The 12681-nt window shown below is 43.4% G+C and overlaps 1 protein-coding gene across 1 annotated transcript; it reads right to left on the bottom strand.

The window, feature by feature from the left end:
• Positions 1-1404: 1404 nt before the first annotated feature.
• LOC149263112 (uncharacterized) lies at positions 1405-7316 on the bottom strand. Its single transcript, XM_089386458.1, has 3 exons — positions 6742-7316; positions 4290-5653; positions 1405-4070 (listed from the first exon to the last, which is right to left on the bottom strand). The coding sequence occupies exons 1-3, from the start codon at positions 7314-7316 to the stop codon at positions 1405-1407; spliced, it is 4605 nt and encodes a 1534-aa protein (XP_089242584.1).
• Positions 7317-12681: the final 5365 nt, after the last annotated feature.

Genomic DNA, 12681 nt, shown 5'->3' with positions numbered 1-12681 from the left:
CGTACATAGATTGCTTCGAGAGCACTACAAATCCAAGGATAGAGCATGAGGTTCCTATCCTTGAATTGGTTTCTGTAACTTCTGACTAATAAACAACTAGTACTACTATAAATCCGGACGTACTGATGACACAAAAGTTTGCATTTACAATACATAGTTAATCAATGGAAATATGACTGATATTTCTCGCTGTGGAGTCCTCTGGGTGCTGTTCTGCTTCCATTGGCTTTGCGCTTGAAGATGTTGATTTTTCTTTCTGCTTTGTTTCCATGATTTCCCTTAGAATTGCCAGTGATTCCTCAGCATGAATGCATCTATTGTTGAGCCCGTTGAACTGCTCCTGAAGTGAATGAACCCTGTGGAGAAACAAATTCATTTCTGTGCGGTATTTGGAGTGGAGAATTCTGAACTGTTCATCGAATTTTGCTTCCAGGCTTCGTATCTGCTCAGCGTGCCTAGCTTCCATATTTCGCACTTGATCTTCCAGAATTCGTTGTTGAGCTCTGACCTCATCAAATTCGGCCTGGAGGTCGCGGCAATGGAAGCATTGCTCAGAACGAGCCATCACAAATTGAGATTGGATTCTAAGAGGGACAGTTTCACTGTGATGGTCAGTTGACTCCTTCTGGCTGCAGGAGAAGAAGGGGAGGGGCCGGGTTATGATGCACGGGTTATCGACAGAGCTGTAAGAGATTGAAGATAAACAGAAGAACTTCGAACCCACCGATCTCACTTCCAAGGAAAAGGAGAGGTAATAAAGAAGGTTCTGATTGATAGCGCACAGAACAAAGAGGTATAAACTTGAAAATAGGGGGGATGAGCCGGATAGAGGCGAACTGAGGAGGCAGGATGGAAGGAAGGGGGACGGCCAGCAAGGGCGCAGTGAGAGAAGCAGAAAATGGTGAAGGAGGGGCACTAAAGCTCTTAGCTTCCCTCCGAAGCTATTCCTGTAAAAAACCACGAGATTGATTAGAGAAAAGATAGACAGAGCATAAAAAGCCGATACCAGAGCAGGGGATCTCCGTCGTGACTGATCCAGGGCGCCTTCTTCGTTCCCGCGGGGCTGCTCTTGATCATAGTGATGAATGACAATAATATGCCTTCCTGAGCCCGTATTTATGGATCGGGACCAACTGCAGCGGCCTGAATGCGTATCAAAGATCGGATCCTCTAAAATAATTAGATATTTTTCTATATCTCTAGGACGATTCACTGTGGCAGCAGGATCATTCTTCCGTCCTTCTCTGTGGTGATGATTTTTCCTCGGGATATCAATTGATCTGAGGATCGAATCCTGAGTGTGACTGCTTGAGCACTTCGAGCTATGCCCTGAGGCTGTTTTTGCCATACCCATCCCACGCTTGCTGGGATTGCGCGCCTGAGCGTTGTCAGTATCAACCTGCTTCATGGCAGAGGCTGGAAAAATGCTCTTTGACTGTGCCTCAATGCACCTTCCGATTGTCCGACTGCTTTATTTGCATGTTTATCCGCTTCCCTATTGTATGTGCGAAGGATGTGACAGAATCGGATTTTTTCAAAATGTTCGATGAGGAGGTTGATGCGTTGGATATGCTGTTGAAGACTACTGTTTGGGGATTTCCTGTAATGGTTCATGCAGCCAATGATTATAGAGGAGTCTCCTAGAACAAGTGCATTTCTGATTCCCCTGCTTTTTAATTGCAACAATCCTTGATACAGAGCAAGAGCCTCGGCGTTATTGTTTGTTTTTTCCCCTAAACTCCATTCGTAGTTGCCTATTTCTTCTCCTGATTCGTCTATGATAATACCTCCTGCGCCTGCTGGTCCTGGATTGGACTTGGAGGCTCCGTCAAAAAATAGGATTGGGCAGTTGTTGCTCAGTATCCATCTTTTGAATTCCTGAGATGGTAGCCTTATTTCCCAGTCCTTGGTCTTATGTTGAAGCTGCATGACATTTCTCTGAATGCTCTGGTGTTGGCCTGAGCTACCTAGGATATGCCTGATCATGAGCCTCTCTTCAATTGTATAATCAGTTGCTTTAATTGTTCCTGAACATTTGACAACCATTGTCTCCTGCGCCAATAGATGAGCACTGCTACACGTTTTCCAGACATTGCCTTCTTTGTTTTGAAATATTTTCTTGTTTCTAGTGAGCCAGATTTTCCAAAGGAGGTTGTGGGGAATGATGTCCCAGGTTCTTGTAACTATCTTGCTCCGTTTATCTTTCCAGGGGCAATTCCTTCTCCAATCTTGGATTGTCTCAGCAATGTTTTGCTGAGGCTGCCATGTTATGTTGCCCAGATTGGCCATGATGGTCCAGCATTTCTTCGCAAAGGCGCAATCAAGAAATAGATGGTGGATGGTTTCCTCCTCGGAGCAGCAGTTAGGACAGATTGAAGGTCCATATATCCCTCTCTTTCTCAGATTTTCCGAAGTGAGGATTCTGCCCTTAAGCAGCAGCCAGATGAAGAATTTGACCTTGGGGATGGCCTCAGACTTCCATATTATTCTCCATTGGTTCCAGACCGGAGCCTGATAAGTATTGTTGCAAATGAATTGGTAGCCAGATTTAATGGTGTAACATGAGCCCGTGGGGTCCCATCTAAACCCATCTAAAGCTCCTTTTTTAATAGGGGCTCTGTTTTGAAGATTTTTAAGGAGGGCTTGGTAGCTAGAATCCAAGTATGGGGGAATAACTGGGAATTCCCAGCTAATCCAAGCACCGCTCTCAGCATCCCATTTTGAAATTTGGTCCAGCCTCTGTATGCCTTTGCTGTGAAGATAAAGGATGAAGGGAATGGCTTCTTCAACAATGTTTAAGGGTTGAAAGCCCATGATTTTGTCAGTGGCATAATTAATACTGCTCCCATCCCCCGGAATCTTTGAGGTGTTTTGAATAAGAGTGGGGATTGCTTTCTTGCAAAGTTGCCAGATTTTGGTGGAGTCTCTTATAGGAATATCAGATTCAAGAAGTCTTTGTCTGTTGTCCGAAAGATATTTGCATTCAATGACCTGTTTCCACCAGGCTTTTGGTTCACTAATTAGTCTCCAAGCCATTTTAATCCCAAAGGCGAGGTTTAGAATTTTGGGGGTTCTAATTCCCAATCCACCTCTGTCTGGAGATTGAATTACACTTTTCCAATTGACCAAATTGTATCTATTTTTTTCTTTTTTCCCTCCTTGCCATAAAAAATTGCGGAGAGCGATTTCTAGCTTATTGTGGAACGAAGCAGGAGCTTGGTAAAGAGTGAAACGATATAAAGGTAAGGAGGAAATACCTGATTTAAGCAGGATTAGTCTGCCCGCTGGGTTAAGCCATTGAGTCCCCCATTGCTGTACCTTTCTTTTGACTTTGTCGATTATTTCATTCCAGGTGGAGGCTTTAAGAGAGCCCAAGGTGACCGGCATCCCGAGATAGGTGAAGTGGTCCCAAGTTTCTTTGTAGGCTACTCCAAAGATATTGGCAATATTGTGGGCTGTTTGGTTGGAGATGTTCCATCCATAGATGCAGCTTTTCTGAAAGTTGACTTCTCCTCCAGAGCACTCCATAAATTTATCGAGAAGATTTTTGAAGTGCCTTGCTATTGTGGTGGAAGCCCCACCAATAAGCAGGGTGTCATCAGCAAATTGTGAATGATTGATATTTTTTACTCCATTCCCAAACTTTATACCAGAGATGAGGCCAACTCTTCGGTTGTGATCGAGGTTGCTGCTGAAGGATTCAGCCATCAAGATGAATAGGTAGGGAGAAAGAGGACATCCTTGCCTTAGTCCTCTTGAAGATTGAAAAGCTTCACAAGGGCGGCCATTAATGAGGGGCGAGATCCAGGGTCCAGAGATGCATGCGGCAATAGTGCTAATGAAGTCAGAATTAAAGCCCATTTTTCTCATGACAGCGTACAAGAATGAATGTCTGACTCGATCGAAGGCGTTGGCTAATTCAAGCTTGAGGACGAAGCCTTTCTCTTGCCTAGAGGTGCTAGAATGGATAGCTTCTTGAACCAAGGTGATGGAATCATGTATTTGCCTGTTGGTCATGAAGCCCCCCTGGTTTTCAGATATAAGGGAAGGAAGCAAAGGCTGGAGCCTGGCTGCTATAATTTTTGCAAAAATCTTATAAGAAGTATTGCACAAGGAGATAGGTCTAAATCTGGAGAAGGAAGTGGGCCTGGTTTCCTTGGGAATGAGGGCGAGAAAAGTTGAATTTGTGAAACCCCCCATTTTCTTTTTTCTTTGTATTCCTTTCATCATTTTTACAAGATCTTTTTTTATCAAATGCCAATGGTCCCTGTAAAAATTTATGGAGAAACCGTCTGGACCTGGGGACTTGTCTGGTTGAAGAGTCCAGATAGCTTTTCTTATCTCTTCCTCTGTTATTTCACTGTTTATTCTCTCATTCTCCTGAGCAGAGATTTTTTCTGGAAGGTACTTAAGGAAAGCCGTATAGTCCGTGGCTCCTTGATTTTCGGTGAGGAGGCAATTGTAATGATGGAAGGCTGCTCTTTTAATAGATTCCTGGTCATCATGCTGGCTGCCTTGACTATCTGTAATAGTGGTAACAATGTTCCTTGATTTTTTTACAGCGGCCTGCTTATGGAAATATGCCGTATTTTTATCACCTTCCTTTAGCCATATTTCTCGCGACTTGAGCCTCCATTTGATCTCTTCCTCTCTCTTAATTTGAGTTAGCTGTCCCTGTACCTCCCATTCCTTACTTTTCAGCTGATTAGTGAATCCATGATCTTCTATTTGTTTATGGATCTCTTCCAAACTCTGCTGCATTTTTTTCTTTATTTTTTCTGGCTCTTGGTAGCTGACTTTTGCCCAATCCTTGAGCGCTTTCCTTGTGTTTCGAAGTTTTGTTTCCCAAATGAAAATTGGGGAACCTTCCACGTGATTCTTCCATGTGTCTTCTATGATTGACTCGGCCTCAACGCTGTCTCTCCACAAGGGATTATACCTGAATGGGATTGGTCCCAAGTTGGCGTGGGAGTCCAACGTTAATAGAATGGGGAAGTGATCTGAGGCTGTGGCGCTAAGAATTTTGGTGTGGCCTGCTGCAAAGGAGGAAAGAAGGGAAACATTGATCAGAACTCTGTCCAACCTTTCCATAATGTTACCTGGCCCCAATCGTCTATTGTTCCAAGTGAATTTTCTATTTTTTGGAATGATGTCCATCAATTCGTGCTCAGCCATTATAATTTCCAGCTGCCTTCTGAAGGGATCGGGGGTGAAGACGCCCCCCCTTTTCTCATTCGCATGGAGAATTAAATTGAGGTCTCCAGCAAGGATAACATTTGAATTCTGCTCCTTGTCGATTTCCTCCTTCAATTCCTTCCAGCATTGTTCCTTTTCCTGGAAATGGTTGGGGATATAGACATTGTAAATAATTAAGTCACAGCTCTCTTCCTTGTTGACAAGGTTGGTCCTGATCCAGTTTTGCTTGAGGACAGAGGATTTACAATTCCACTGCTGCTTATTCCACATAGTTGTGATTCCTCCAGAGGCTCCTCTGGAATTACTACTGGCCCCTGTGAAAGACTTTTGGGCTTCTATGATTAACTGCATTTCACTCTGATTTTGTTTGGTTTCCTGAATTAGAACAATTTCGGGTCTTTCTGATTGAAGGAGATCTCGAAGGGCCGCTGATTTAGAGGGGTGCCCCATACCCCTGCTGTTCCAAGATAAAAGCTTCATCATGAGACATTCGAGCGAGGAGGTGCTCGCCTCTCAAGTTCTTTAGCTGCTGTGTCTTTCTCTTGTGAACCTGTAATAAAAGAATCCATAGGAGTTTGGATCCCTAGAGCTATGTCTTTTTGCGTGCTTTCTTCCCGATGCTGCTTGGCTGATTTTCTGCCTGGTCCAGGTTTCTTGTGGATATCCCCGGATGCACCAAGGTCCTTGGAGGAACTTCTGGTAGTTCTGATGGGGGGAGGGCCAAGGACAGGCTGAGATGGGGTCGAAGAGATCAAGGGGGGCTCAATTCGAGTCAGTAATGATTGATCAGGTTGAGGATCATCATAGGTTACCTTCGATTTGTTTTTTGATAAGGTCCTTTCCACTGAGGGAGGAGGGGAGGCTTGGAGGGGGGAAGAGGGGGAGGTTCCGGGGCCTTTGGGGGAAGGAGGGGGAGATGGGAGATCCTCTGAAGCCAGGGATCCAAAGGGGTTGGAGGACGAGGGGAAGACAGAGGGGAAGGGAGGGGTTCCGGAGTGAGGCTTCTCAGACTCAGGGGGAGGATGTGATTTCTTTTTTTTCCTTACTATTTCCCATGATTCCTCAGGGGTTTCAGCATTATTATTGACTTCTGTTTTAGATTTAGAGCACCTATTGGCAAAATGACCATACTCATGACATACCTTACACTTGAAGGGAAGTTGCTCGTAGTCGACCTGTTGAATATGCGTCCACTGATCCACTCTGAGCTTAACTGCCTCTGGAAGACCTTTGCCCAAATCTACCTCCACACAGATCCTCGCGCATGCATGCATATTTTCTTTTGGTTCAGATCTATCCACATATTTGCCTATTGCATTTCCAATCGCTCGAACAGATTCATCAGCCCAACAGTGGAGCGGTAGATGCGGAAGGCGAACCCAAACAGGGACTGCGTTGGGGACATCCATTTCAGGGTCGAAGTCCGGGGTCCAACGGTTGAGATAAAGGCCTCTAGTGTCCATGAAGTATGGCCCATTCCTGAAAATAAGATTGCGATCCTCGACTGTTTCGAAAAGGAAGGTAAAGAAGCCTCTTCCACAAAACCTTATCGCAATTTTCCCCTGGACCATGGCATTCCAATTTCTTTCCACCCAACGCTGAACAGAGCGAGGGGAGGGCCATAGCCCCGTGAACTGGCCAACCAATCCTCGTTCAGCTAATGCAACAGCAGATCTCCTTGGAAGAGAAGGAGGAAGAGGGATTTCCGGAATTTCATCAAGTTTTTTGATAAATTTGGAGGCAGTAGGTCGGATCCTTTCAGAGTTATTCTCAGGAATAAGTGAAGCAAAGGCTTTCTCGAGGTCGGACTGATCTGAAGAAGGAGGATCCATCGAGCCTGGGGCGCTCGACGAAGGGCAAGGGGGGAAAGGGGGGGCAGGAGGCCCAGGATAGCAGAGAAGCAGCAGAAGGCTGCCCTCAAAGGCAGCACGAAAAGCCAGAGACGGGCAGAAGGCCCAGGAAGCAAGCAGTAGGAAGGGCGCAGCGAGGGGAGCCCGCAGAAGGGCCTGCAAGCCCGGCAGCAGGGCTGCCAAGCTCGATCGAGGGCGGTCAGGGCGTCCAGGGGCGGGAGAGCTCCATCTCCAGCGCGCGCGGTGTTTTCTCTCACGTATCCCCACCATAAGGTTTTTTACCAGTTAGTGTTAAACCTAAAAATAATTTGACATATTTAGGTGCCAAGCTTCTTCTCCTTCATAAGATTCTCCATCAAAGTTTGGAGGTTTGGTCTTTTTAAATTCCCATTGCAACTAAGACGTAGCCTTTTTCTTCTTAGACATAAAGGTACTACTACCAGAATTTTGTTCCTCCATTTAATCAAATGTAGGTGTTTGACTTTTAATGGAAGTTATATACTTAGTTTTGTTAGTGGATTCACTTCTAGGTCTTTTCCTATGATTTTTATCAACTTTCCTATTGCTTCTATTTTCTTCCAATATTTTGAGTGTGTAGCCATTAATATCATCTTATTCATCCTTTTCTTTAGACATTTTTTCTTGATTGGATTTAACACTATCTAAATCTACCTTTAAACTATGAAATACATGTAGGATTTCAAATTCATGATTATCTATATTACTAGTTTCTCCTCCCATCATTCCTAGCTTAGTATTATGCTCCTCACCTTCCCTGGGTGACCCTATAGATGCCTATGCATTATTACCTTCAACCATTCTTCAATTTTTTTGTAGTTATTTAATTATTTGTATGTCACAAAAAATAGTATTTCAATTTAGGACCCATAAAAGGCCCAATGTTGTAATAGAACTCCTAAAAAACCCTAATTTTTTTTTTCGAAAAATTGAAATACTCATACGATAATTGTTAACACATATGCTATAGTTCTATCACACTTTTGTTTCTCTTCATTGATAATACTATTTAGTTTATAGAACACCATTATAACTTAATTTCAGGTTTTATACATGGAGTTATTTTCCTATTTAATTTATTAACAATTTATACTTTTATTGAACTATTGGACACTTCATATACCAATATAATCATATTAACACTCTATTGTTTCCTTTAATTTATCACTTTTATTCGAAGATACTTATTGTTGTTTAGGCTTCACTACTTGCAAATCCTTCATTAGGATTGGTACAAGGCTATACATATATTCATATTGTTACCAGGGGTTTTTTATTCTAAATAGACCAATCTCATAGCTTTAATTCACCTTGTGATTATTCCATGATCTAGGTGGATATTGGTCGCCACCCACCTATTCCACTTGGACCCTTACCATTGTTTTGCCAGTTTTTTTTTGGAAATATTCCTCTGGGAGATTTCATTTAAATCACGTTTTCAGTTGTAGTCCTCGGAGAGATCTTTCCAACGAGGTATCATGCGCGTGAAAGAGAGATAATATGACCACGTTACGACTCAGAGAAGTTGGCTGCCCAACTAACTCTTGGTGTTACATCTCCTTGGGTTAGGGTTTTGATTGTTTAGGGTTTTCTCTTATTGTTTAATAATAAAAAGGCCCTTGAGCCTTATTCTACTCATTTCAGAGGCATGTAGCCACCACATCTCTTCTCAGAGATAAGCTACCATCTCCTGAGCTAGTCTCATTTCCATTCTGTTTATAAGCATATTTCATTATTTGATATTAATGAAAGGAAGTGTTATTTCTGCTGCATCTCTCTATATATGGTTATATATGTAATTTTCTGCGTTCCTATTTAAATTTTGAAAAATGATATCAGAACGGTCTTCACTTTCCCTATTTTTCTTTGCATGTCCCCAATGAGGTCGACATATAAGGAGTTAGGGCTTGAATTGGTCGAACCTTTGCAAGACTAGTCTCGTAAATCCCAAAGGGGGAAGAAAAGAAAGATGAGGGAGTAGGAGGTCCTATCAAAATATTGCTTGAGGAGGCCCTCGAGAAACAAAGGAACACAATGATGGATAACTTTGCCCAAATCCTTCAACGATTGCCTACTGATGGTGCATCCACATTCAATAGTCACTCTAGAGGATCCACACCTTTTAAGGTACAAGTAAACTTTGACATTCCCATATTTGAGGGCCAAATAGATGCAGATGCCATAGATAAATGGTTGAATCTACTAGAAGGATATTCTTTTGTTCATGATTTTTCCAGCTCAGAAAATATTACCTTTTCTCTTCTCAAAGTTGCTCCCCACATCAAGGACTGGTGGGAAACCTATTATGAGCAAAAGGATGAAGTACGACCTCAATTTTTTCATCCTCTCCCACTTGGAATTCATTTTGGGACACCATCAAGGAGTGGTACTACCCTATTGGGAGCTATGAGGACAAATACATAAAGTGGACCATGCTGCGACAGAGAAGGGACCATGTGCCAGTGTTTACCAATTTTTTTCATACCCTTCACACAAAGTTGGGTATCAAGGATTTTGAGAAGAATTTGGTACTCAAGTATCGTGGCTGCCTACATAGATACAGCTAGGATGAGATGGAGTTCTTGGAAATCTCCTCGCTCAGCACGACGTACCGATACACCGTCAAGATCGAGCAAAAGTTTAAACAGAGGAAGCGAGACTTTGGATCTCCGAATCTGAAGCAAGGGAAAGGTGCCCCCAAACCGCAGAAAAAAAGGAAAAATCCAAGGTGGGACGACCTAGGACAAGCTGCCAATGCCACAATCAAAGGAAAACATTGCAAAGCTGAAGAAGGACACGAGAAAGTGGTGTGAATTCCATAATATCTCCACCCATAACACAAGTGATTGTCGAGCCAAGTAGTGACTGATGGCCGAGCTGAAGGCTTTAGAATCATATGCATTTTCTGACTTTGAGTCAGAACTCGATAAGGGGAATGACATAGGGTAGAAGATTATTGATGTGAAGCCCAATGCCACTGTCGCCACCACAAAGATCCATAAGGAGGAACCCGAAGATCTAGAGGAGGAGGAGCATCTCTTCCACTCCCATATGTGGGTAAAGGGTTCCCCACTATAGTTCATTGTCAACAACGGGAGCCAAAAGAACCTCATTGTAGCAGAGGTTGTGAAGCGGCTAGGATTACCGACCACAACACACCCACAACAGTACACCATCAAGTGGCTTCACCAAGGATGAGATCTGCGCATGAGACAACATTGTTGCCTTCCATACAACATCAAGGCCTTCGCGGATGAGGTATTATGTGACGTTGCTCCCCTTGATGTTTGTGATGTATCATTAGGCCAACCATACTTGTAGAGGTGACATTTTGTGTATGAGTCAAGGCCTCACGCTGTTATTGTTATATTGGTAAATAACTTGTACAAGATACCAGAGGTAGCACCACCTACCGCAATCTCTCTGGTTAATGGAAAAAAATGCAGTAAGCTCATTTCCAAACTAGGAAATTTGTTTTCCTTATGATACACCCTCAAGGAAATAATAATAGGTGGCCACGACCTCTAGACAGGGCCCCTCCACACGAAAAAAATAGATGGACAAGGTCATGGACGAGTGCGAGGACATCCTCACCTCCCTCGCAGGGGTGCCTCTACACTGTCAAGTCAAGAACTCCATCGATTTGACCCCAGGTGCGTTGTTATCCAATGGAAAAATCTGTCGGTGCTCTGTTCTGGAGAATAATGAAATCGAGAGTAATGTTCAGGAGCTATTGTAGAAAGGTCACAATCGGTCGAGTTCATCACCCTGTGGGAGCTTCATCGAGTTGGTACAGAAGAAGGATGGGACTTGGAGACTCTGTATTGACTATCAAGGAATGAACAAGATCACTATCCAGAATAGGTACTTGATCCCACGGATTGATGACCTTCTCGACCGACTCAAGGGGGCAGAATATTTCAGCAAGATCGACTTGAAGTCTAGATATCACTAGGTACCAATCGAACCCTACGATGTGTGGAAGACTACCTTCAAAGACAAGGAGGGCCTTTTTAAATGGTTGGTTATGCCTTTCCAGTTGACGAATGCTCCTGCAACCTTCATGAGGCTGATGGATGACATCTTGTGGCCATTCACCAATTCATTTGTAGTGATATACTTGGATGACATCCTAATCTTTAGCCAAAGTTGGGAAGAACACCTCCACCACATCCGATAGGTTCTCCAAAGACTGCGACAACACAAGCTATGTGCCAATTTGGAGAAATGTACTTTTGGCATGACCCAGGTTTAGTAACTGGGATAAATTATTGATGAGTGCATGTGGATCCAACCAAGATCGAAGTAGTTTAGGATTGGCTAGCCCCAACCACTCTGACAGAGCTCCATAGCTTTCTGGGTCTTGCCAATTTGTACCGCAGGTTCGTGTTGGGCTTCTATCATATCACTTGGCCCTTCAGTTAAGTCACCAAAGGAGGAGCGAAAGAAAATTTATTTTAGTCTAAATTTCAACAGAAGGCATTCGTAGAGTTGAAACATCGCCTCTGCTCTGCACTAGTACTCACATTACTAGACTTGTAACAACCATTTGAGATCAAGACAGAGGCCTCTGACTATGCTATTGGGGTAGTTCTTACTCAACAGGGGCATCCAGTGGCATATCACAGTGAGACACTTTCAGACACAATTCAAAAGTATCCCAATTATGACAAAGAGATGTATTCCATTGTGCAGGCCTACTGACAATGGAAGCATTACATTTTGGGGAAGGAAACAGTCATCCACATAGACCACTGACCCTTGCAGTTCATACAGACACAAAGGAAGTTGCAAAATGATCACCATCAGAAGTGGTCCACATACCCACAACAGTTCCATTTCAATATCAAGTACCAGAAGGGCAGCAAAAATAATGTTGCAGACTGCATCAACTGACCACCGATCATGGCATTAACCACAGTGCTCAACTCTTGTGGGTAGGAGACTTCTGATTGGCCACTACTCTACAAAACGACCCAGAATTTGGCCACACATACCATATTCTCTTGGAGGGTCATAAAGTTCCATATTTTCACCTCTAGTATGCTTTGTTATGCCACCTGGGACACCTTTGTGTTCCTTCAAGTGACCATGTGAAGATGATTTGGGAAGTGAACTATGGTTGGGCCACTTGGCATATCAGGGTCGAGAAAATAGTGGCAGTAATGTAGAAGTATTTCTATTGACTGAATCTCGACATGATGTCAGGAAGTATATCAAATCCTACACTGCCTGAGCCATTACCAAACTAACCATCAAGAAGCAAGGTCTCTATACTCCGTTGCCAACCCCTAGTCAACCTTGGGAATCCATATCCATGGATTACATGTCAGACCTTCCTTCTACTAAGCATGGAAATGACTATGTTTTTTTGGTCGTCAACAAATTCTAAAAGATGGCCATTATGGTGGCTGGCAAGAAGATTATCACAACAGAAACCACTGCTAAACTCTTCTTTGAATGAGTGTGGGTACACTTTGGGATCCCACTGTCTATCATCTCAGATCAAGATAGGAGGTTCCTCTGTACATTTTGGTCTAGTCTCTGGTCGATGCTAGACACCAAGCTCACTAAGTCCACAACTTTCCATTCCCAAATGGATGACTAGATAGAGGTC

Source organism: Pinus tabuliformis, chromosome 6 (genome assembly GCF_031772625.1).
Source record: "Pinus tabuliformis cultivar Carrire ecotype Pingquan chromosome 6, CPIR1, whole genome shotgun sequence".
NCBI classification, from domain to species: Eukaryota; Viridiplantae; Streptophyta; class Pinopsida; order Pinales; family Pinaceae; genus Pinus; species Pinus tabuliformis.
This window is presented reverse-complemented; position numbering and strand designations above follow the sequence as displayed.